Source organism: Daldinia loculata (assembly GCF_022478755.1).
Source record: "Daldinia loculata strain CBS 113971 unplaced genomic scaffold F4817scaffold_49, whole genome shotgun sequence".
Lineage (NCBI taxonomy): Eukaryota > Fungi > Ascomycota > Sordariomycetes > Xylariales > Hypoxylaceae > Daldinia > Daldinia loculata.
The window spans coordinates 231368-256971 of NW_026054903.1; the positions used below are offsets into that span (position 1 = coordinate 231368).

At 47.3% G+C, this 25604-nt stretch overlaps 8 protein-coding genes across 8 annotated transcripts; 4 read left to right on the plus strand and 4 right to left on the minus strand.

The window, feature by feature from the left end:
* Window positions 1–1078: 1078 nt before the first annotated feature.
* Window positions 1079–3108, plus strand: F4817DRAFT_346563 (carbohydrate-binding module family 18 protein). The gene is made up of 2 exons (XM_049304420.1): window positions 1079–1554; window positions 1606–3108. Exons 1-2 carry the CDS (start codon window positions 1346–1348, stop codon window positions 2909–2911), a joined length of 1515 nt encoding a protein of 504 aa, XP_049156306.1. The 5' UTR covers window positions 1079–1345; the 3' UTR covers window positions 2912–3108.
* Window positions 3109–3210: 102 nt separating this feature from the next.
* F4817DRAFT_367452 (putative short chain oxidoreductase/dehydrogenase) lies at window positions 3211–4334 on the minus strand (the record flags this gene model as incomplete). The annotated part of the gene is made up of 4 exons (XM_049307125.1): window positions 3959–4334; window positions 3717–3898; window positions 3539–3652; window positions 3211–3476 (listed from the first exon to the last, which is right to left on the minus strand). Exons 1-4 carry the CDS (start codon window positions 4246–4248, stop codon window positions 3211–3213), a joined length of 852 nt encoding a protein of 283 aa, XP_049156307.1. The 5' UTR covers window positions 4249–4334.
* Window positions 4335–5160: 826 nt separating this feature from the next.
* On the plus strand, window positions 5161–7055 carry F4817DRAFT_210722 (uncharacterized protein). Its single transcript, XM_049298682.1, has one exon. The coding sequence runs from the start codon at window positions 5398–5400 to the stop codon at window positions 6802–6804; it is 1407 nt and encodes a 468-aa protein (XP_049156308.1). The 5' UTR covers window positions 5161–5397; the 3' UTR covers window positions 6805–7055.
* A 2535-nt stretch (window positions 7056–9590) lies between these two features.
* F4817DRAFT_346569 (ZIP zinc/iron transport family) lies at window positions 9591–11664 on the plus strand. The gene has a single exon (XM_049304421.1). The coding sequence runs from the start codon at window positions 10219–10221 to the stop codon at window positions 11395–11397; it is 1179 nt and encodes a 392-aa protein (XP_049156309.1). The 5' UTR covers window positions 9591–10218; the 3' UTR covers window positions 11398–11664.
* Window positions 11665–12329: 665 nt separating this feature from the next.
* On the plus strand, window positions 12330–15262 carry F4817DRAFT_210788 (uncharacterized protein). The gene is made up of 3 exons (XM_049298684.1): window positions 12330–12931; window positions 13033–13277; window positions 13344–15262. The coding sequence occupies exons 1-3, from the start codon at window positions 12756–12758 to the stop codon at window positions 15059–15061; spliced, it is 2139 nt and encodes a 712-aa protein (XP_049156310.1). The 5' UTR covers window positions 12330–12755; the 3' UTR covers window positions 15062–15262.
* Window positions 15263–15326: 64 nt separating this feature from the next.
* Window positions 15327–16672, minus strand: F4817DRAFT_210739 (40S ribosomal protein S19). The gene is made up of 4 exons (XM_049298683.1): window positions 16442–16672; window positions 16078–16141; window positions 15699–16004; window positions 15327–15644 (listed from the first exon to the last, which is right to left on the minus strand). The coding sequence occupies exons 1-4, from the start codon at window positions 16472–16474 to the stop codon at window positions 15592–15594; spliced, it is 456 nt and encodes a 151-aa protein (XP_049156311.1). The 5' UTR covers window positions 16475–16672; the 3' UTR covers window positions 15327–15591.
* A 156-nt stretch (window positions 16673–16828) lies between these two features.
* F4817DRAFT_346575 (uncharacterized protein) lies at window positions 16829–17315 on the minus strand. The gene has a single exon (XM_049304422.1). It carries the CDS (start codon window positions 17123–17125, stop codon window positions 16919–16921), a length of 207 nt encoding a protein of 68 aa, XP_049156312.1. The 5' UTR covers window positions 17126–17315; the 3' UTR covers window positions 16829–16918.
* Window positions 17316–18044: 729 nt separating this feature from the next.
* On the minus strand, window positions 18045–24086 carry F4817DRAFT_318734 (uncharacterized protein; the record flags this gene model as incomplete). Its single annotated transcript, XM_049300951.1, has 8 exons — window positions 18045–18496; window positions 18587–19567; window positions 19653–19731; window positions 19792–20459; window positions 20530–21909; window positions 21967–22342; window positions 22424–23900; window positions 23965–24086. 8 exons carry the CDS (start codon window positions 24084–24086, stop codon window positions 18045–18047), a joined length of 5535 nt encoding a protein of 1844 aa, XP_049156313.1.
* Between the last annotated feature and the right edge of the window lie 1518 nt (window positions 24087–25604).

Here is a 25604-nt window from a genome sequence, read left to right on the forward strand (position 1 = left end):
ACAGCAAACCCTATGACTTTATTATCTCGATTAGTATGTTACATAAACCTACAAAAAAGATAGCAATTGCCCCTTTAAGAGTCAAATAAGTATCCCGTGTTTTCCTAATTCCCTAAGTTTATCCATGGGAACTAAATGGCATATTGAGACTTTGCTGGATGTATAATACCTAGGAGCGTTGGTGAAGACAGCCAATGTCATACTACACTGCGTTTTGTTGTGAATAGTATATCAGTGACACAGATGGAGCCAGCTAAAAACAGAACTTGCAATAGGATAGGAGTAAGCTATGTAAGTTGCTGGTATTGTAATATGTGAGATGATGTGAGGCTGGTGAATTCATGGCACAATGCAACGGCTCTTACAAAAATACAATTATATAACTTGACTGCACCATCTCAGTAACATAATAATGGGCTTCACGGGTTAGGTATATAGATGCCTTGGAACTGAGTTAGCAAATTCCAACGCGAGTATTATTAAATATAAATGTATGATTTACCATATATTACTACTAGCCTTTAGGTGAAGTTATTTATTAACATATATAGTATTGATGCTAAATCACGAGAATTCACAATGTCTGTAAGAAAAGTTTAGAGTATAAGCCAATACTATTCTATTGGATATTGATTATTGTAACTTACGAAACTGGGATGCTGCGTTTTTCATACCGCCTTGCATCCTTTTGCGCCACGAGCTATTTGTAACTACTTGTGCTATTGTTTAGAATAATCCATATTAAGGGTTCTTTACTGCATTGCGCTTTGTTGTTCATACCGAGTTTCACAATAGTAATAACGAACAGATACTGGTTTGCGAGTTTGAAGTCAATAGGGTTAGTTAATGACATACCGTCGCTTCTGTATGCACTAGGGTGAACTGTTCGTGGAATAGATTCATCGTCCCTAGATGGCTCAAGAGATGGTAATTTTGTGATAGGGTACCTATGCTTGAATATAATAGGCAACCAACCAATCAGCAAACCAAACACTCTCATAGCAGCGTGTTTTCTGAGTTCTTTCCACGTCATTCCCCGTCCTTGCTCCATCACTAATTCTTGTAACTGCAACTGCCAAGTAGTTTAGGGCTGAATCACTGCAATACGTACTTTTGTTGAACCTCGCGGATCACGGCTTGAGAGACAGTCAGGTGGGCTTGCGAGGGACAGTGAGTCTTCAAAAGGACCACAAGCATACGGAAATGGTTTCAGCTTTACTACATAAACCACTCCTCTCCATCTAATTCTGCTGACCTTAACCATCCTTCAACAACAAATTATGACAACACCACCATATTCGACTCTATTATCGTATAACCTTCATCAAACTGCATTACCTTCATTATGCATATGATCAAGAATATTCTAGGCGGCCTAGCCATGGCTGGGCTTGCCATTGCATGCGGCGGCGATACGGCGACTATTAGCACTCCAACCAACAGCGCCCCAGCCAACAGCACTCCAGCCAACGGCACTCCAACCAGCAGTACTCCAGCCAACGGTACTCCAACCAATAGCACGGCAGCTTTACGGAATGTCGTATACTTCGACCAGTACGTTTCCCTTTCACCTCTAATGCCATGATAAACTAACGTAATTTCAAGATACCACACGGCCATCCTTCCAGGCAGAGACGTAACGGCAGGTATAACCCACGTCATCATGGCCTTCGCCAACTCATCTCTCTTCGCCGCCGAGACGGCAGGAGCTTACGAGCCGTTCATGCCACTCGACAAGGTCCGCGCCATGTTTGACGACGGAACTCAGGTCGGCATCGCGATCGGCGGATGGGGCGACACGGCCGGCTTCTCGAAAGGGGCCATGTCAGAAGAGAGCCGCGGCATGTTCGCAAAGAACGTCGCGACGATGGTAGAGACCCACGGCTTCGACTTCGTAGATATCGACTGGGAGTATCCAGGCGGCAACGGCGCCGACTACAAACAGACTCCCAATTCGGATAAGACAAATGAGATCACGACCTTCCCGATGTTCTTGCAACAAATCAAGAACGCCATCGCTCCCAAGCAACTCTCGATTGCCGTCCCTGCCATGCATCGCGATATAATGGCCTACTCAGGGCCCCAGGCACCGTCGATTTTCGCTGCTGTGGACATGGTTAACTTGATGTCTTACGACATGATGAACCGTCGCGATGGCACGACCTCTCACCACACATCCGTCAAGGGGGCTATTAACGCCACCAAAATGTACCTGGACATGGGCTTACCACCCTCCAAGCTCAACCTCGGCTTTGCATACTATGCGAAATACTTCATGACGCCACCTGATGCGAATTGCACCCAGCCAATCGGTTGCCCAGTTGTCTCGGCCGAGAACGGCGACGGCTCTGATGCAGGTACTTCAGGGGCTATGACTTTCGAGAAGGCCCACGTTCATCCCCCGACACCACCTCAGAACATGGCTACGTCTAACGACGGCACCTGCGGCGCTGGTACGAGCTTCAAATGCCCCGAGGGTACTTGCTGTTCTCAATACGGATCCTGCGGCTCCACGGCCGAGTACTGCGGCATGGGATGCCAGTCCGCATATGGTATCTGCAAGGCCCCCGACGTGGTCGTTTCATTCGGCAAGGCGCTTGCGAACGGCCAGCTTGACAATAAAGAGGGCGGTATGTGGTACTGGGATGCGGATAGCAAGCTGTTCTGGACCTGGGACTCGCCGGAGTTAATTGTTCAGAAGGTTCGTGAGATTGTCGCGCCTATGAAACTGGGCGGCGTGATGGCTTGGAGTCTGGGCGAGGATAGCGATAGCTGGGAGCATGTCGGAACCGTCGCGGCGGCTGCTAGGGTCTTTAGCAAGCCGATTGCTATCCAGAAAAAGAGTGACGAGGGAAACTTGCGTAGACGGGTTGGAAAACCTCGTAGTCATGGTCATCGATTCGCTCATTAGGACCTAGGGAGGAACTTTCTCGGATGAGGATATCAGGCACCATGATTTGGAGCATTTGGAGTTAGGGATTAAGCACGGATTTATGTGCCCGGGTTTTAAGATACCTCAGTCAGCATGCTGGCCATTATTCTCTTCACGGTGTATATTGCCACCTCGACTAGCCATACGTAAATAACATCGATTGGCTAGATTTACTATATGACAACTACTCTACGTGTGATGATACTTGATAGTGAATGTTTGCGTAGAGCCGATGAGCTGGATTAATATCTCGATGCTGTTTTCCTAGCACGATATCCCTAGATGCTTTCGGACACCTCCTTCGTGTCCTTTACGAGATCCTGGTACATGGCAGCCCGTTTTTCCAGATTAGAGCTAGTGTCTTTCCCAAGGGGAAGAACGAGGCCTGACTTCTTCCCGACGAAAATTCCTGTGCCATCAACTGCCTCGACGATTCGCTGCGCGACAGCGGCTGGTTTCGAAGCTGAATCGAGAGATGCGGGCGAAAGGAGGAACTGCTCTACCTGCTCGAGAACAGTGCCTTTATAAGCCTCGCTCAAGGGAACTGCAACGAGCGAGTTAGTAATCACCTCGAAATATGAGGAATCTGAGTGACTTGATACGTACGGTGAACGCCTGCGCCGGAAGTATCTCGCGCTCCGGTATCCATATTTCCGGGAATGGCAAGTATTGTGCGGATATTGAACGCGGCGACTTCTGCCTGGAGCGTCTCGGTGATACCTTTACGTGGTCAGTCTGGGACAAACACCAAACTAGATAGGGGGCTAGAAAGAGGATGCTTTACCTCCGAGAGCAAACTTGGTTGCTGCGTAAATACCTAGACCAGGGACTATCTCCAAAGTTGACGCGCTGCTGACATTGACGATGGTCCCGGAACGGAATGCCCTCATAGAAGGTAGAACGGCCTTGATAGTACGCAGAGGACCTAGGAAGTTGGTCCTGAATATGCTATCGATATGGTCGAAGCTATCTCGTAGTGTCAGCTGTATTTCGCTCTAAGACAATCATTTTTGGGTGTTGGCCTACTCCGTGTCTTCAATGCTTCCAAGCATAATCCACCCGGCGTTGTTAATTAGTACGTCTATTTTCCCATGAAGCGCAATGACGGACTGGACCTGTGATTCCACGTCGTCCCCAGCCATCTCGAGCTGGAGCCATGTCCCGCCGAGGGCTTCAATTTCTGCAAAGGCGGGAGTTTTGGCCTTGTTGCGATAACCTGCGATGACTGTGTGTCCAGCTTTTAGGGCAGTTCTGGCTATGTCGAGCCCAAGGCCACGGGAAGCCCCTGTCACGAGCCAAACTTGTTTCTCAGCCATGATGATCAAAAGGTACTGGTTAGGGTAGATAATAATATGTTATTAGGATTTAAGGGGTGAAGTGATCTGTCAATATCTAGCTCAACTTGAGCAGCTATGAATTGGCTTATATAGACACTTAAGCCATCTACTCCTAGACCTACTATAGACTCTCATTACTTCAACTATAGATGTCTATGTGTTTACTTACCATATGCGTCGGAATTACAGAAATCAGCATGATTGCTTTCTCATCAGGTTGACGATATCCAGCTTAACCCGACGGGAAAGGTTATAATCCGAAAAGATAGTGCTTCGTTAATACCAGGGACCCTGGTATCAAACCCGCACACGTTGGTATACCTTTCTTCATATTGACCAAGGTGTCCTTATCCCGGACTAATACGATAGCGACGGGATATGTTAAAGGTTTGTCCGTCTATTCCCAAGGCTAAGCATCTGATCCCACAAGTATTGTACCATTTCCGGAACAAGTATAGAAAATTCCATAATTTGCTCTTGTAATTATCACTAGGTGGTTGTTGTCATCCTCTCCTTTAAACGTGGCTTGGCTGGCTAGGTGAAGATCCGGGGAGAGGTTTTGTCCGTCGGGGACGTGAAGCGCCGCAGGAGGCACAGCTTTACCTATTATTAAGACTCAAGTTAATTAATAATTAGATTCTGCCAAGTATTTTTGATATTTGGACGTTTTGGATTTGATCCTATTGTTCTGAACAAGAAATATCTTTGTTCATTGGATATTGCGATGTTATGAAGTATCACTTGATCATATTGAACTGTTGGTGTTCTAAAGGTAAAATATCTTATTATCCCGAAAAGAAGCTATAAAGAGTGATTTAACCCCACTTTTGTTTCTGTCTTAGCACTTTCTCTAGTCCTTCCCTTTCCCTTTCCCAAGGGCGTTTGACGTCTAAAACTTCCTGTCGGTTGAAGCCCGGTGATATACTTTGGTACTTGCAATTTATCTTGGGGCGAATTGTACCTAAGTTACCTACAACTAATAAATTCTTGGGAGAGTTCTGTAATCGCCAAATGTTCTCGAGTTCCCAATACTAGCAACGTCACGTCAAGTCTTTTCCCCGATGCTCATACGGTGACACTGATCTCTAGCTTGCCTACTACTGGCTAGATGGGCAGGCCTCCGCGACGATGCGGGAATTCATGGATTACATCCAGTCGGTCTTTTATGCTGCAACAGGCTGGAACCGTGATAATAGCTATTCTTCGCTCAATGCGACGTCCGATGCCCTTCTGAACTTTCCGACGCCTCGTGGTCTTCGCCTAACCCTATCATCTCTCGCAACATCTCAATTCGCTACTTCGTACCAGCTCGGTACCGTGGGTATTGTCGACGGCTCTGTATCATACTTATACTCAACGGTGCCTCTCAATAATGCTATCGCCCAGAGTGAGAAGATACCCCTACCAGATCTTTTGCGAAGTTACCGCCCACTTGCCGAGTTACCTCGCCGAACTGAGGAAGGAGGTCAACCAGAGGGAGGGTTGATCAAAGACGGACTTGCGTATGGGAGACTTTATCTCCCTGCGTCTATGTTGGAGGCCCTGGTGGTTAGGAGGATTTCGCGTACGTTACAATTCCAGCTGAGCGCTGTGTCGGATCAAAAACTACGGAATGGAGGTACTATGCTGGGCATGGTACAATACGACAAGGGTCGCTATGCGGTTGAGGGTCTCGCATCAACCGACGGCGGTTTGCTTGGAGCGCGCGCGTTATACAATTTCGGCGGCGATGTGGCTCACTTGGATACACAAACGCAACCAGCGACTACTAATGGGAACGGAACGGGTAACGGCGAGAGAGAGCGCATTTTCGGCCGGTTCAGCACTGGTGCCGAGTTCTACTACGGTACGCTAAACAAGTCAGGAGGGATGAGCGTTGGAACGCGATTTGCGACGCTGCCTACGCACAAAGGTACTCCCCTCACTGCGACAATGACGGTTAACCCCTTGATGGGAACTATTAGTTGGAGCTACGCAGTCATGGCTGGTAGCTATTGTTCACTTGCATCGAGGATGGATTTCAATGTTTACAGTTATGAAAGTGACTGGGCTGTGGGTATGGAGCTCTGGAGAAAGAGAACGGCCTGGTCTATCAACCAAGAATTGGAAGAAGTACCAACGCCAGTGAACATCACGCCCGAGAGGGGTTTCCAGGAGAAATTGGAATGGGAGTTAGATGGCCCTCCGTTACCCTTGGACACGGCTGAGATTCTGCCACCACCGGAACTAGTCGCTCAGCCAAAGAAGGAGGAGAGAAGCTTCCAAGCTAAGATGGAGTGGAGGCTAGACGATCACGATGTGGATTCGACAGTATCAACCACCAATGCAGTATCAACCACCAATGAGAATGATGATGAGAATGATGATCAGTATTCGGGCGTTTTGAAGGCGCGCCTAGACCAGCATCTCAGGGTTGGTCTTTTATGGGAGGGCCGAGTCAAGTCTTTACTTTTTAGTCTTGGCAGTAGTATTGACCTACGGCGACTTGACTCGCCTTTCCGCACACTTGGACTCGAAGTACAATTCTCGGCATAAAGATGCCAATAAGATAAGCCCAGACCCTCCAAAATGGCTTTCGTGGCGATTAATCAGCGCGTCTGTATTGCTGTTCAACCCGAATGTGCGATATCATTGCTTGACGATGGATTGGTGGCACGGTCGCAATTACGCCCCTGATAGTACGCCCAACCAATCTCAGGGGCCGACGCATATTGACAGCATCCTTCCCGAGGCATTCTTCCTGTACGAGGGACCTATGCTATGGTCGCATCGATGGAAGAAGATTTGCAACAATGAAAAGAGATGCGGATTATATGTCAATTTTCGGGCCATGATACCTCTCTCGGTGACCCCGGGGTTAAAATACCTTGATGTCTACCTACCTAGGTATGTAGGCTAATTCGACTGGGCCCCCGATGCGTCCCTGAAGGCCTCCGATGCGTTCTTAACTAACGAACACCCTTGTTGTTGCATGCAGTGATGCGACCCAGGAGACCGGATAGTCTAATTGGAATATCTCCATAGATACTCGAACCACATGTGGTGTCGCTTTAGCATCTCGCAACTCGGCACGCCACTATGCTGTCGCAAGGATAACTACCTGCCTGCTGTATGTAGTCATGGGTTTGAGCTCCCTTTGCTACCATTGACGGCTTTGCCCTGCGCCGAGAAAGGGGCCGTCTTGGAAGAAGCTTGTTGAGAGAGGCAACTGGGTCTAAGCTATATTGACCTAATCTCTCCGCATGTTGTGGTGCAACACGAGCTCTCTAGGATTTACTGTGCCTTGGCTTTGCTTCCTGTATGCTAAGAACAAAATTAGTGTATCATAGGTTTGATATGACTCTTGATCATGACTAGATGCTAGCTTAATCGACTAGAAAATGCCATGTAAATAGCAAACTCTGCACCATAGTACTTGAAGAGATGAGATAGAAAGATTAAAGTTCAGGAGACCGTATCATTTTACTTCTTCAGCTATGATAAGGCGTTGATTCATGACGTGCTGTAAGTTTTGATAATCAACTTAAGACGGGGTTAGGTTAGGGGGTAGGTACTCGTGTACAATGATTGATATGCAAAGTTGAAGTTCAGCTGTGGGGTACGTACTGGAGGCTGAGAACCTTGATGGCCAGCGGAGATAGGATCTCGGCATGAGAACCCTGATGGACAGGCTAATACACGGGATCCTCTAAAAATGCCTAGTAGCGGTACCAACCGACGTATCACGAGCCGCAAATCTGGAAAGGGCTTAGTCATGACCTGTATACTTGTACCTAATTGGACGACATAGTACAATGCAGACAATGTACCCAATGAATTAAAAGGGTCTTTAGTATGGGAACCCATTTAATGAAAGAAATACCGCCGAAGAACACTGGATCTTGGGGGTTGGGACAAAGTAGATTTTTCATCTGGTTTCTGCTTTGTGTTGGCACAGAATAAGCCTTGAGCTTTTTGGTAGAAATGCAAGGCTTAATATATCGGCTATCAGCCCTGTCAGATGACGTTAGGTACCTAGGTATGTTACGAGAATACTACACATCCTCCCGGGCAAAGGTTGGTTTTGCCTTTTATCACGGCCCGTACTCATGGTGGTACGCTACCTGACGTAGGGCGCTTTAGTCCGAGTGGTAATGAAGGTTTTGACAGTATGAAACAGGAATAAGTCTAAAAAGGATATCTGCATCAGTGCATACAGAAAAAAAAAGTTTATTTCCTACAACCCAGATAGTCTAATACCTGGAATTTACATCTCATTTCTTAAGTGATGTTTGTATGTACTTAGCTAAGCCCATACCGAGCACCACGCGCATCACCGACCAATAGATCTAACTGACCCGTTAGACCCACTCCATATCTAGAGCTTTCTTTCCCTAAAATGGCTTACTCGCCCGACGGTACGTACCTGTCTAAGTCAGTCTAACGTAGAAACCCACCTGTCGGTTCTGCTGACATTTATAAGGTATCAACTTTGTGCGGTGCCAAACTCGGCCGTTGACCATCAAGGTTCTCATTTTTCCATGATAATGATACTTCCCGCCGTTTGCCTTTTCCTAAATCTCTCGTCGCCCGCCCTTGCTTGCCCACATAATATGCCCAACTAAGCTTGCGAAGTACTTTGTAAATAGAGGAGCTGAACTAATAAACGTCGTACCTACATGATAAATTTGAAGGATGTTATGTCATTCCATCCCATCCCATCAAAACCTATCAATAGACAAGGAGGGTTATACCCATACGTAATTTTCGTGATCATCCACACGGGACGTTGTTCACACTCTATTTCTATTCAGCTAACCCTGAAAGTTGTCGCACTCCTCATTCCAATCACCCTACGCTGCTAACGATCACTTGTCCACGCGGATTGGCGTCTCATCTGCTCGTTGAACGAGGACAATACTATCTCCCAGGTGGTCTTTCTATACAACCTTTCATTTACGGTACGCGATAGTACACTCCCTAGAAAATCTACGAAAATCAAGCGAGGACGTCTACTTGGATCACACTCTATAAGATCGCGCAGTTTCTAGGAGTAGTATCGTCGAGACCTTCTAGAATATCCCGGAACACAAGCATCAACCAATAAGGAGACGTATATGTTGCGCTGATAGGACGCGCATATTGTTAACTCAAAATTGCGCATTGATTGTCATCAGCGCTGTTGCCTTTCTCCGATACCATAAACTCTATCGTCTGTATTTATAGGTACTTATACGCGCCTGGAGCACGAAAAACGAAAAAAAAAAAAGAGGACCGACTCTATTCACCGAACTGACGCCGTATTCTGACAAGTCCTGAGGTTCTTCTGGCTTGAAACGACAGGATACGAAGTATTTCCCAATAGGTAGGGTCCATTTCCTTCTCGTCAATTTTGGCACGCCGTTCTGCTAGTTATATGCTTTGCTTTACGATCTGGTAAAAACCCCTGGAACGGATACGTAAAATATTTCAAAGCTTGCTGGCGTGCATAGGCCATCAAGGTCCTCCTCCTGCACTAGACCTTGGACCCTAACAGCCTCTAAGCTCTTTGAAATTTCTTCACCTTGGATATACAACCCTATTGTTGTTCTTTTTGTTGTTCTTTGGTCTTAATTCACTTCAAAGAAGTCGTTGTACCTTGCTGGACACTCCCTATCTTATTATATTTTCACCCCTCTCCCTTGCCTTTGCAGCTGCAGAAAAGCAATTCATTACCTGCATCATCCTGCTAACCTAGTCCTCAGCCTCAGAACTTTGCGAATATCAAGCTGGTGTATATATCATCATTGCCCTCTTTCGTTGATCTTTTTCTGACAGCTAGTTAGAGATAGGTTCACTCCTAGAGGGTCATCGGGATCACTATATCTTTACCCCCTGAGCTATATCTTGGCATTAGCCTTACTAGGCATTGCCCTTTTCTAAGATATAGAGACATATATTCTCTATATTTTGACGACAAAATCTTTCAAGATGTCGGTGTTACATACAGCTCTAGATGCTGTACTTCGTATACGGCAGGAGGACGGTTCTTCCGATGCGGCCCCTGAATCCGGCTTCACCGTCGAGGTCGACTGCGGCACTGGTAACGAATACGATGGCCGAATGGGAGTGCGCATATCCTCTATCTTCGTTATCTTGGTTGGTTCGCTACTCGGTGCTGTCTTGCCCGTCTTCTTAGCCCGCGGTGCGAAAGTGAGGGTGAACGGAGCGGCATTCTTCATCGCGAAATATTTCGGCTCGGGTGTCATCATCGGAACAGCATTCATGCATCTTCTCTCTCCGGCATTCGAAGCTTTAAAATCCCCGTGTCTTCCGGATGGTCCTATTAACGACTACGACTGGGCGGCTGGAATTTGTTTAATGACGGTCTTCGTCATGTTTACCATCGAACTTATTGCGAGTCGCTTTGACTTCTTCGGCCATGACCATCATGACGCGAAGGTTGTCGACCCGTCCCTGGATATTCTTAAGAAGGGAAGCCAGGTCTCGCCGTCACCAATCCAAGACCTCGAAGCTGGCTCATCAAACAAGGAGAACAAAACTGGGAACGCAACCGAGAATGGCTCAGCTTTACCTACAGACCTTAGCTATCCTCCTGGTGGCGAAGATCATCTAGGCCACCAACGTGAACACCACGATAACGAAAGCCATTCTGCTTTCGCCGCGCAAATGACGGCGCTTTTCATCCTCGAGTTCGGTGTCGTATTCCACAGTATCTTCATTGGCTTGACACTTGCAGTTGCCGGTGAAGAATTCACGGTTCTATATATCGTGCTCGTCTTCCATCAGACATTCGAAGGTCTCGGTCTTGGGTCGCGGTTGGCTACGGCACAGTGGCCCAGCTCTAAGGCATGGATGCCATATGCATTAGCGTTTGGCTATGCCCTCAGCACCCCGATATCTATTGCCATCGGCCTTGGAGTTCGATCAACTCTTCAGCCGGGCAGCCCGAAAAGCTTGGTCATCAACGGTATATTCGACTCTATCAGTGCCGGTATTCTTATCTACACGGGTCTCGTCGAGTTACTCGCCCACGAGTTCATGTTTAACTCATACATGCGCAATGCGGGACTAAAGGTTCAGCTCTACGCGCTAGGATGCGTCGCACTGGGCTGCGGGCTGATGGCCGTGCTTGCGGAATGGGCTTAAGATTGGTCCGGAAGTCCGGAGGCTTTAGTTAGTGGGAGAGAGAGGATATTAACGACAGTTCCGCCACGCTATAGGCCTTATGCCTGTGCCTTGTCACACCTTCACACACTAGACGTCCCAAGTCTATCGGACTCAAATGAGCTATCAACTCTACAAATGTACATAGGAACTTTTCATGTTGATGTACAACTTACATATTGTACTGACAATAAATGTAAAAATGGCACTGAATCGCCAATAAAATTAATACAATATTGACGAAAGGCATAGTTTTCTTATAGTATCTACCTAAATCCGTGAGCTCCCGTATATGTATTTCGTAAACTATTTCCTTGATAGATGACCCCTATTGAGCACTCCTCCGTGCCTATAAACCCCCAAGCTAAATCTCCGAAGACAGCAAACAGTAATGACAACTTCTGACATTTATTTTCGTCTCTTACACACACAAACATATTCCCCCGCGCACGCCACAATAAGACGTGTCAAATCAACATCTCGTACTCTTATCTACTACACCATCTTCTATCAGAAAAAGCAATAGCTCGGCACCCGGACCTTATGTATATATTGGTCATACTATAGGGTCTGCTAGTTGCTAACCTATCACATCTGGTAAATTACATACATTGGCGGTTTGGAATTTATTTGCTAATTATAATCGAGGCGTCCTTGCCTATAGGTTACGTGTGCAGCTACGATGCGCCTTAAGTGCCCAGGTACGTGTTTCCAACGGTCATAGCAGGTCCGCAATATGTTCTTGCCCTCCTGAAGTACATACCTACCTAGGTTATATCGAGCCACATAAACGCACCTTCCTATATACCACCAGCTACATACTGGACTTTACCTAACGCTGCTGCCTATAAATCCCCCCCCGCCATCATTTCTGACTATCCAAATCTCTCCGCCTCACCTACTCCTTTCTCTATCCTCCACGTGCCCGTTAGTTTAACCTGGTGATCAACTAACACTTCTAACATTTCATCTCAGCCTCGTAATTACCAATACCCTTTTCACGCCTCTTTGACGCTCTTATATGGTCATTGCGTGAACCCGATTGTGACAACTCTCTGCCCAACGTTGAAGATATTGCGATCCTAGAACCAATACACCATCGTCAACAACTCGAACTTGAGTTTCTCGCCTTGAAACTGCGCACCTCGTTCGAAGCTGTTTATTATTGAGTCTTTTTTAATTTAGGCTTGAGAAGCCGGTTTTATTTCCTTATTTTTAACCAGAATTCCCTAGTTAGCTTTTGGATCTTTAACGTCCGTCTCTTCCTGACTCATATACCTATTCCAATCTGACGCCACCCCCTCCCCCTCCATTATCCCCTCTTCTTATAGTCAGGTGATATGGAGGGAAACAACTACATCGTGGTCGCGGATCTCGGCCTCAAGCCAATCCACCTGGCTTGTCTCCAGGGCGACTTTGAAGGGGTCATCAAGTTGGTTTCACAATCTGAAGATATCATTGAAACGATCACGGAGCCGAAAATTGGTACGGAATGGGGACTTCGTGAAACACCTATGTGAGTCTCTATCTCTAGAGTTTCCTTGTCCGTTATCACTCCTACTATCTTTCGCTATCATATGCGTCCGGGCAGAGGAATACCAACTAAATGTGTTACAGCAAGCTCGCTGCCCTCATGGGACATCTCGACATAATCGAGTTCTTTATCCAGAAAGGCGTCAACTTAGTGTCCGACGGTCTATATGCCTCGTCATATACTAAAGATGAAGGTTTCGCAGTGCGTAGACGAAAATTCTTTCTTGAGACGGCTAGAATAGGACGTGAGCATCTCGATGCTCATAATACACGCAAGGTCATCTACGATCTTCTGACTTCCCAAGGCCGCCGAAGCGTTCTTAAATCAAGTGAGTAAAAAAGCAAATTTGCTATCTAGGTTGCTTGAAGAATTAATGACTGATGAATTGTTATAGTGAGAGGCCTGAGGGCTGACATAGGTTTCCCTGATTATAAATTGGCAAAGCAAGGAAGCCAGATTGTTGTATATGCTCCGGTCTATCGAGTAAAAACCGACATCCCTCTGGACAGAAGCAAGACTATTGGTCTTATCACAGCTAAGGGTAACAGCGAAGTCCTGATGACCGCTCATAGTGGTTATAAGCCTGGAGGCGACCGTGATGAGAAATGCCTCGACACGAATAAGTGGAATTATATTGCCCTTCATCACATTGCTGCCCTACTCAAGTTTCACTTCCCCGGAAATCAGCGTGACAATGGGAACAAACCCGCCGAAGACGAACATCGAGGCCGTGCACACGCCGGACACGTTGAAGTTCTACTCGCGGCATGGTATGCGCTTGAGATGACCCGAAAGTCAAGCGGGAATCTAGAGGCAGACGAGGATTGGCTTCTTGCCAATATGCATATGCTGAAGCATGCGACACTTGGCAATGCGCGTTCGGCCGTGATCATGATCGATTCACAGCCATGTGCTACATGCCTGAAATTCATCAATAGAATTTTCCAGTATACGGGCGTACACTTTTCCGTTAGAGGCGCGATTGGTATTGGCCCGACCCTTGCAACAAAGGACAAGAGAAGCGGCGCAAGATGCGATACCTTCGGCGACACATTTCCAGAATCTGATGGTGAAGAGTCTGCTGTCGTGGAGGACGTGGTTCAGGGTTTAGGTGGCGTTACCGCAGATACAGCGTGCCAACCATTCATGGGGATGTCAATGGAGAGACAAGGATTGTCTCCCATCCTCAACAACGATGCTGATATTATTATTCCTGCTACGAACCCCGCCACCGCCATGGAGCGAGCTATGCCTATCACACCCGCCCGACCGAGGATGCAATGGCCTATACCTGAACACAGATCACGCTTCTTCGAAGATCCATTCTCTGACATACCGTCTCGCCGACCACCAAATCATTTCGAAATCTTAGCTGAATATAAGAAGAAGACGCCGGTATACGAGTTCCCTGGGTATGAGGCTATTATGACGGACCGTCATCCGCGCCAGCAGCAACCGCTTGCGAAGCCTTTCATTCTCCCATCGGGAAATCGAAGGCCGTCTTCTGCGGTAGAGGAAGATGCTGTACTCATTGATGTGGTAGATGATAGCGATACTGTTATGTGTTCATCCACAAGCAGCGATAACGAGTCGACTCTTCGACATTCTGTGGTCATTGTCGGTGCCGGAAAAAAGGATAGCGATAGCAGCACCCTTCGACCTAATGAAGCGAACTTTTTGTACTCTAGTTTTGAGCCGATTGCCGCCCGCAAGAATGGTAGTATTTCGAAGGGAGAGAATCAAAGAGATCTAGGACGCCATGCTAACGTCCACTCGGAAAGCGACGACGAAGATGATTACTACTACGTGCCAAGACAATTGTCTCAACGATCTCGTCCTAACGACGAGGATAGTCTCGTTAAGGAACAGCAAAAAGAGAGAGAGATAACTCCGTGTCCGGTCTCTGGACTAGCCAAACTTCAGCAGTGGCGTTACCAGCCGCAACAACGAGTCCGCCGTCAACTATTGCAGCCATGGCATCGCGAAGGGCAGACGATTCAGCATCATATATACCCTAACAACCCTGTTCCAGAACCGGTTTGTTTTGACTCTGTTCTCACTGAGGAAGTTTATAGAGAGAAGCGTGAACAGACACATGGGAGTAAGGGTTAAGACCCCGCTCTATCGCTTCTGTGAGCGCTTGATAGAATCCGAGCAAAACTTGGAGATGCTTTAACTGGCTTGCTTGTAGCTTATGAAATAATAATCATGAGCAAACTACGAATGGTCTACGAAGGAAAGGTTCTAGTTTTTGAAAGTAATTCGATGCATTCGAAGGGAAAAAGCACGAAGGACGAAGGACGACCGAAAGGAAGCAATGTATGATGTGGTGATAGGAGGACACGCTATGCTGATCTCACACTTGCTGGACATGTTGGAATTTCGCAGTTAGAATCTGGCTATTGCAGTCATTTAGTCATTTCTATGTTCCTTAGCCCCACCCAGCTATATTGCTCTTAAATAACTCAAAACGTAATAAAAAACATGGCAGTCACGCGTATTAGAGACGAATAATGTGCCATGGGGAAGTGCGAAAGCGAAGTTCGCCAAATCAATTCATTCAGCCATTTTCAGACGCCGTGCCCATAGACCTTTGCTACCTAGACCGTAGTAGTAGAATCATTCCCGCATGGTATCAACATTTATTCCTCATCCTCTTCCTCCTCCTCGGCCTCAGCAGTAGTCTGGGCAATTCCTATAGGCAGTCAGTATCTTCTTATCTCGAGCAAGAACGTAGTGGTTGACTTACGGTCCAGATCTCGCTGGCCGGACTGGGTGATGCGTCGGCCACCCTGTTCCTCATCCTGCTCGAGGACACCGATCTTCTCAAGGGCCTGGAGGATCTTGCGGTCGACAGAGCCGGAGCCGTCGACGTGCTTGGAGGGGCGGGTGCCGCGGTTCTTGGCGGTGCCGTGGACCTTGCGGAGACGGCCGACACCGACGGTCTTGCGTAGGTAGACGTGGCGGGCGACGCTGGCGGCGCGCACGTAGAACCAGTCGATGTTCTGGGGGGGAAGCTCGCGCGAGGGACCGGTCTTGACGGTGTCGACCCAACCTGGGGGGTCGCGTTAGCTAAGATAGTTTGGCGAAGGGGAAGAAAAGAAAAGAAAAGAAAAGAGTAGACATACCGGGAATGGGCAGCTTGCCCTGTCGCTTCAAGAAGCTAGCGTACGCGTCGATGAACTTCTGCGCCTATAGTGTGGGGGACCCAAAAACCCATCAGCAAATATTCCGTCATCAGAAGTCTTGCGACCCCCTCGCGCCTGCTCCCGACGGCAATGAAACGAGATTTTTGTGGTTTTCTCATATCCTGTTGCGTCTGGCAATTGTATTTTTGTTTTTTTGGGTCTCATGCTATTGTATGTAGCATTTGCCGTGATGTTTTGATTTGCAGCGCCTGTTGGAGAGGCGCGAGGAGGAGGAGGATGAGGAATTGCGATCCGCTTCCGCTCACGGCGGGCAGAGCGATTTGTGAAAGGTGGAGGAACCTACATCGACATCGCGAACGGAGACTCCGCCGGTCATTTTTGCGGTATTGAAATTTGGGGGGGGGAGGGGAGGATTTTGTCGGAGATATTGGTTGGTCGACTGGGTGTCGTGAGGTTTTTGGCGTTTCGCGCAAGAAGTTGGCTGTGTGCGGAGGAGAGGTGTGGTTTGGAAACTTTTTTTGGGTGAAATTGTCGAGTTGGTGGTTGTTGGAGAGCGTAGCGGGTGAGTGTGGGGCGGTTGGAAAGTCTTGGCGGAGATTAGGGCTTGCCCTCTTGTTTAAGGCGAGTGTCGAGATTACCTAAGTGAGCTGTAAGAAATATGGGGCTGTGTCGTAGGTACCTTAACATGTGGGGGTTTGCTGATGTAAGTTCAACATTGCCCCTTTCTCAACCCCTATCAGCGAGTTCAAAGCATCCATCAGGTTGCTATCGCCTAGGTGGAATTCGGGAAAGTTGACGTATGATCCAGAAATCTATATCTTTATCTGAACGAGCATACCAAAGAGACTTCAAACACTGTTGTTGGCCAAGCAGAAGCTACAGCCCCCTCCCTTTTACTAGTACTATACATAAGGGCATCTCCAAGGTATGATTCAGCCACTGGGTCCCAAGTTGAACGCATTAGATACGCCGCAGTTGATGATGGGGAATTGAATATCGAGTCGTTGTCGCCCTTCTGACACTTCATCTTGTCAAAGTCAATACGTCCAATCAATGCTTCAAAGGAGTGATGAAGGGTCGACGGTGCTTCGTACACCTATAATATTCTAGTTCAACGGATTATCTTATGAAAATCTCCTTGTCTTTTAAGATTCAATATGTAAATTTAGCGTCTCAAATTGACTGCACGTATTGCGCGAATATTAGCTACGCCGAACGAATTCAAATTAAATTTCATTTTTAAAAAAGGGGGTTTGAGCTTTGGATGAGATCCGTGTAAGTGCGGATTCTGCTTTCTGACTCTTGAGCATTATATCTTCATTATAAGGCGACTCTTCTAGATGTTTAATCAACGCCAAAGGGCAGTGGCCGTATTCAAGATGCCGTCTATTTCCGATGCGTAAGACACCTGGGCACCATCTGGCGTTTGGTTCCGGAGTATGAAACTGAAGCATTTGGGAAGTCACCATCTTTTTGAATCACCAGGCTTCTGTATCGTAGATAACCAAGCAGTGTCGTAAATAGATGATGACATGAAGCCATGTGCTTTGCCCGCCGTACAATATGCTGCGACTTAGGCAAGCAGCGATTGAGACTGACTGTATAATGAAATATCCATAGTTATTACTCGGATGATGGGGATCAGTACTAGAGTGAGATTGAACAAGTCTATATTATTCAACTATATACGAGAACACCCGTTTATATGAAGTTCTATGAAATTTGTATTGTAGGGTAAAAGGGGCTGCTAGCACCGCGAAGATTACTTATCTCCCCATACTCCCATGCCACTATATCTAGGTATAGCTACCTGTATATATCTCAGTTAGCAGGGCTTGAACCTTCCAGGTCGGATAGGGGTTGAGGTCTCACATTTGATGCCCCATTTGCCGCCAACATACATCATAAGGAGAGAAGACACTGTTATTGAACCCAAATTGATTTCCTTAGCATCCACCCACATTATTAGCCCTCCAAACATCATCATTCCCAATTGCGATGGAGGTTCTGAGGAAGGATCCGCCACCACCGATTAGTGTACTAATGCCCATTCCTGCCAGTATGACAACGTGCTGCTCGGATATTTTACCCACACTCGATACCAACCCACCACTATTAGAGGCAATATCAGTAAGCCAATTGCTCCAGTGAGCCCGTTCGCCGGCGTCGGTCACTATCGATAGAATTAGGCAAACGCAGTTCACAACAAATCCAAGAAGATCGTTCGCCTTCTTCGGTAATATGTCGAGAACTAGATTGTAGATGCCCGGTACAATCCAAGCGACCCAGCGACAACAGTATGCCCACCACTCTTGCTCGTCCTTGGGAACGGGCATGGAGAACAGGATTTTCATGTTCGCGAGTCTTTTACATAGCGTCGAGAGCGAAAGACTGGTCACTAAAGGGAAGAATGACAGACAAGGTTAGCATTGGTTCCTTCGTATCGGCTGATGGATGGATGGACTGACTAGTCCTCACTGAGACTTACTTTTTACAGGCCTCACACCTTCTGGGGCCACGGAAAACAGCCATGATAGATTGGCGCCAACTGCACATACAGGAGAGACCACGCCCTGGAGATAGGAGATGATCCGTAATGCTTTCGGGCATCTGAAGCTTTGCTGGTTCAACGTTGTACCATCCGTACCTCCTGGGACGAATGCTTTATCAGAGAAGGTGTTTTCTGTTGTACTTGCTGTTGCTAGGGCTGGATTGAGGCTCTTGAAAACATCTGCTAAGGCTTCCGGGGCCTTGTCGAGTTTAATGCCTTCGCACCACTGGTCCGGCGTGCTTCCGGTCGCAATCTTGGCTACTGTTGTAGCTGGAATCGCAGCGATGAGAGAGGCGAGATTCAAAATCGTCATCGGCTCTTTCTCGCCCATCAATCCACAGACGAATTCGTAGAGTGCGCTGAAAATAGGCGCGTTGATCGTCTTTTCCATCTCCGATTGCAGGTCCACTATCATGTCCTCGACTAGTTTGAGCACGCCGTCGATGAACGCAGCAAGCCCCGAGATGATAATATCGGCGAAGTCTACGCAAACTCGCTGTAGATCCGCGATCGTTCCATTCGTGAGAAGAGCCACGAGGTCTGTCCCGGTTTGCTTGAGCTTCTCTTCAATGGTTCCCCAAACTGGCTTGAGGACATCTTCGAAAAGCTGGACGATAGGATCATTGGAATCAAAATCTTGCGGTTCGTTGGTTATCTCGTCTTCCTTATTCAACGGTGCGGCATGGCGTAAATGATAAGTTGCCATGTTGATGGCTGGTGTCATCTCCGAAATGTTATGCATCCCATCGTCTTTCTCTGTAGCTGTTTGCTTCATTGACGAGATCGTCTGGCTACTGAACTCAGGGGGAAGTGATAAATTCTTTATATCCTTTCCGATGGTTGCGAAGATCGACTTGACCTCGGCTCTGGTGCTCTCAATGAGAGTTGCGGCTTCAGCCACGCCGTAGTCTAGAAAGCCTGTTCCAATGACTGAATTAGTGACAAGTGAAAGACAAAACGATGAACCCAGAACCCAGAATTATCCATATACAATTAAACTTACTTTTGCTGGTCTCGGCAATGACTTTATGTGTAGCCCATATGTGATCCCATCCTAGCAAGTGTCCGAACCAGGCGAGAACCTGAAAAGTCAGTCAGCATAATTTGTTGGTTTTAAGTACAATAAAATGAAAGCGTAGCACCTTATCTAGGTCAATTCCGACGAGCTTTAGAAGGAAGTTCAACCCTTTGTAAATAGTGACCAAGGTATCCAAGACAAGTCGGAGGATTTTATCTCCTATATGGAGCACGAACTCGAATGCATCCCCAACCTTCGAGATGATGAATTTCACCCCGTTTGCGAGTTTGACAACGCCGTCTTCGACGAACTTGACGATATCGTGAAAGGTATTCTCTATCCAGTGCCAGATGTCGCCAATTACCTCGCCCCACGATTCGATCCGGAACGGCGTGTCTCGCTTCACTTCCTCGATCTCCTCGTCGCTGAATACTGCCCAAGATCCATCCTTCGTTCCGAGTCCCAGGGAAAACCCGTCAGGGATCGTGGAAAGCGAGACGGTTGCGCGTAGGTCATGTTTGATCGCCACTCCCGTCACATCGTTGGGCGTCTCCACGGCCGTGAAGATGTTTCCGTATTTGTGCGGAGGAAAGCTGTCACCGACAGATCCGCGGATCATCGAAAGCGACCGCGCAATCCCGTCGGATACATCTTCAGATATTTCACTCGGGAGTACTGACTTGCCATCCTGAGTCCGTGCTGCTCTCAGTGATGCCCCGTCAGTTATGCCAAGAAGATGGTGGTGTATTTTTCCATTGGGGAAAATGCTCAGAGTCTCGTTGAAAGCGTCGCCTAGTGATAAATCGAGTTAGCATCGGAATGAAACGCATCAAATGAGAAAAAAGAATATGGTTGGTCCTACTAGCAATATGAATCACGGCTGGAGCGACGTCGGAAGCAGTGCTTATGATGGTGATATCACCGAACTCGTCAGTCTCAACCTCCGCGGGCACATGATTGTCTAGAGAATAAACAAGGCCGTTAACCGTGGCATACTGCCATTCGCTTGACGTGATCTTAACCTTGGCGCGTACAGGAGCTCCGGACAGGTCACCGAGGTGAAACAGGGTCGTGAACGAATTAAAATTGACAACGTAGTCGCTCTGGCCGACTCTGGCAGTCTTGTGATTCCAGAGGGTTGAGGACGGATCTTGCCAGTAATGTGTGACGGTAAGCTCCGTGTCCAAGGTAAATATCTCGTTACTGCTCGGGCCATTATCTGACTTGACGACGCGAAGAGGCGCCACGTGAAGTACGTTTTTGGCGAAAAGGATAGGTTCATTCCACTTCACGACATGTCCTTCCTGACGCTCTCCACGGACTAGATATAGAGAACTTGGCGAAGCCTCTACCCAGAGAGACATCTCACCTGAGTCTTCCTTGGCTATCTTGACCTGGCGTACGTCCTTGATAGAGCCTGTAACTTGTTCCATGAGGTCGGCTCTTCCGTTTGGAATGCGGTAAAGCCCGGTAGCTGCCCCAACGTATATATCGGAACTTGGATTTCTCACCTCAGCCCGTGAAGTTGATACGACAATGCTACTATATGCCAAGTGGCGATACGCCTCAGGCAAGTGTGAATTTCCTGGGCTGTAGTCATAGGATAAGGACCCCTGTTTGTCATCACCAATTGTCTTAGCAATTAAAGACACCGACTCTCCCAGCTTGTAGAGAAAATAGTTCGCTCGCTGGCTGAAGTTGAATCCCATCTGAAGTCCAAATAGACCATTCTCATCCACATCTAACCCTTCGGGGAATTCAACCCTGAACGCAACGTTGGTATCACTATTCACCTGGTAGTAATGTCGTGAACCATGCGCATCTCCGACAACAACAATCTGAGGGTCACAATCATCGTCGGATGATCCCACCAGTATGTGGCGTCCTATGAAATTCTTATCGAGGCCGTCAACTTTAGTTGCCAAGGACGATAACTTGGAAAAATCCGTTTCCGCTACGTTGTTGGGCATCGTGCTGACAAAAAACACATCGGTCCCCGTCGAATCCTCTCTCTGGAGTATGAAAGCAAGCGAAATGCGACCTTTCGTGTCCTGAGTCACGTCGAATTGAACAGCGCGAGAGTAGTTACGGAAAGAGTCCAGCAAATTCGCGGAGGACCAGCCATCCAGATTTTCTCCCGACGTGCTTCGGAGCATCTGGAAGCTTCCCTCAGAGCCAATAGTGAATATCAAAGGGTTTCCGACGCTATCTTTAACAACATCAAATGTCGAGGAGGGAGCAACTATATAGTCATAATTAATAAGATCACTTTCAGCTGGGAGACCTGGGGGTTGCATACCTGGCATAGCTTGTTGTATATTGGACATTAGTTCTGATGACACGGTTGCTTTCAAACCATTGCTATGTTGTGCCGTCGCAGCATTGAGCGTTATTACGTCAACCATGGGGGCAGCTAACGGTGACGGGTTCATCGCAATATCCTGGGGCCCGTTTCCAGTCATATCAAACAGTCGAGTCTTTTTTACTATCGCTGCGGCCTCACAGAGATGCTCGATATTCGGGATCGAGATGATGCGTGAACATGGCGTTTGTTCGTATTGGTATTTGACCTCTGTGGCGGTTGAATATAAGGAAGGCTCGCTAGTAAGATGATAAGTCTCGGTCTTGTAGGTCAGTTGTACACTGAAGTCTCCGTCACTGTCGATCGTAGGTTTCTGTCTCAGGGGGTGGGTATTAGCACTGCATTAACATAGACTATTATCGCTCATGGGAATCAAACAGCTTCGCAATCATACCTTGGAGAAAAAGACCTGGCCAGCAGGCAGCATAAAAGTACTGTTGATGTTGGAATCCAGACCACCAACAAACGCCGCAGGACCTGGTAACCTACCCATATCAGGGGATACCAGTTCCAAGAAAAGCTTCGAAAAGAAATTATCGGTACTCAACCCGAAAGTGAAGATAGCCTTGAGGACATCTAGGATCGTTCCAATAATTATCGCGACCTCCTCCCAGAACTCAGCGCACCCGTTCTTCCCGGATGATGGGCCATATTGTGAGAACACCGGATCTGACGCCTTTACTTCGATGGTTACCTTTCCATCCTTATCCTTCGTCTGAGTGAGTGTTATTTCGGCGGACCATTCTATTCTAGTGCTTGCCCACGCTACCGCCTCGCATATAATGTTCTTTCTAGCGGTTTTTTCGAATGAAATTTCCCCAGAGAATCTGATAGTTATACAAGATTCCGAGGTGTTAAATGCGCTGACAGAGTACTTGTTGGTGTATTGATCATCCCCCGCCTCAACCTTGGCGATCTGGAAGGATACATTTCCACCAATGCCGGATTTTGCGTCTTCGTATTTTGGGGTGGGAGGGATTTTGAGGTCAGTGTCCTTAAATCTCTCCGAAAACTTGGTGCTAAAGGACTCATAGAATGGATAGAGGATCAATGATTCATAGAACGAAAACGAAGAATAAATCATTTTCCCGTCACACTGCTCCTGGGGTTGGATCCAGTTAGAATCGAAATTCCCTGGTGTAGGGTGAGTGCCAATACCCAGGTATTTCTTCGTAGACCCCTCGGTATTCAGGACGAAGTTGATTGTACTTCGATCTTGATCTGTCGGATCGAAATATAAACTGAACGTTTGGCCGATGGGCTTGAGGCTGGGCGGGACATTTTTATCCGGATCCGATTGACTTCTATTGTCTGAAATGGTGTACCCCAGAATGAATGGATTCGACTTGGGATGAGCTTTGAAGTACTTAAGATAGCTCGTCATAACGAACACAAAACCCTGCTTAGCTGCCTCAGTAGCTTTGTTGACATTGGTGTGGATGGGGTTGAAGTTGACCAGGTCGGTGGATTCAAAATTCACAAACATCTGAGCCACAGAGAATCCTTCCGATACAAACTTGGTGAGTTTATCGGCGACAATTTCTGGAACAGCCTTGCCAGCTTGGAGATCAGAGCGTCCGATACCAGCAAAATCAAGCGAGATGCTGATACCATACTGCCAACCGGCCATGTCCCACTCCTTAAGCCTACCACTGTTCATGTCTCGAAGCCAGGCAGAGCCTCGGTCGAAATGAAGGACCAGGACAATATCCGTACCGCTATGATCAATAAGAACGCTAGGCATGTAGTTTCCATTGATGAGAGGATCTTGGGGTTTCCCAGAAGAATCCTTAGGAACGTCTTTGTAGTTGTCGTAAAACTTAGGAATTGACGAGTCCGAAAACTCGTCATATTCCATGCTCAGAATAAAGCTTGGGAAATCGTATGGTTAGCACAACTTCGTATATATATGCCTGTAAAATGCGTAGCTTGTACCTCGTCTTGATAGTAGCAATATCAGGGTGTGCCAAGTGAATAAGTTGATCATTCACGGACTTCTGAGTAACAGAAACGACCATGTCGTATCCGGAACTAGTAAATACATCGGAGTTCTTCATCTTCAAAGAGTGGTGAAATTCCAAACGGCAAACTGTACTTGGGATCAAAAGAGAGCGAACCAGTAGCTAAATTTCAAATCTGTTCAACTGTACTTGAGTGTTGCAGAAGTAAGAGTGTCCAAGGAGAAGGAGTGAACGAGACGTCTATCAGATTTATAAGGACGCCGAGCTACCTTTTGGGCCTCCTCGAAACTGCCATATTTCCCTGCCGGCCTCTGTATTGCTTGATAGCGAACCGCGGGAAAATTCAGATATTGCAGATGGGGTTGTCTCTTGGCTTCCTGGTCAGGGTAGTAGTTGATTGGAAGGGTCATCGTGAATCGAAAGAAAGACACGATTTTACCTTATCAAAGACGAGGCCGGCGACCTCGGCCATGACCGCGGTGATGTTAGCCATGATCTCAACCAGTCGGCAACACTCGAGGGTGCTGATCAGCTATAATGAGAAAGGACGGGCAGCGAAAGCCGTAGCTGAGCGGCTGCAGAATTAATAAACCATGCATGTATGCACGATGCCAGAGCTGGGGTCCTACGGTGCGCCGAACCAAATCCGAAAAGACAGCGGAGAGCTTTCAGCTGGTCCAGTTTTCACAATGGCCTGCATTCCGGTCAGTAACTCCGGTTAGCAACCACTTATAATCAAGGTCACCCGCATAGGAGGATCGATAGGTGTCCGGCACTTGGAATAGTCAAAGGACTAGTTAGCTACTGGATTAAGACTTCTCTTCAACTTCCCTACGCGAAGATTGTCTCAATTTCTCAGGTACTTGCTCATCGCTGATTTGATAGGTATTGGAAAGGTGAGACGTGCCGCAAGCTATGACTCCAAAAGCAAGCCCTTCAGCTCACCCAAATCGAGAATCATGCAGGCTATCTAGCTATGTACTTTTATTCCGAATGGCTACGCGTGCACTGAATCATCCTAGCTGAAAACAAGAGGATGTGCAGCTTGCAGAATGCCGGTGGAGTCTACTATATAGACCATGACCACAGGAGACTTGCTACAACCACGAAGTCGTAAATGGCGCTTACTACTAATTCTTGCACAAGTAGAATGCGCCGGGCTAGCACGCGCCGTATTGTCGGGGGCTACCAAATAAATCAGAAGAAACGCATATAAAACATGATCTCTAAGCTCTCCATACCTAGGTATATGCCCTAAGTTTACGAAGGGTTACTAGCTGCGTTACCCGTTCGCGCAGGCGCTTACGGGGGGAGTGCCTAGCTTCAAGAGTGCCTTTTTCATACGCCACATATAAGTCTGGCCTCTGATTGGCTAGCCACACCTCAGCGCACGTCCGATGAATTTTTTATAAAATCAATTAACCTACTATAATATTGTATAAAAATTCTAATAATTGGTATCGTTGGATAGAGCGCGTTTTGCATGACCTTTCTATCATATTTGCATGTGTTTTAGACTTTATGCGATAGAATGGCAAAGGAAAAAGTCGCCAACTGCGGGGCGATTTTAAGGATCTGATTGGCTGGAAAAATTGTGGCAGTACTAATAAAATA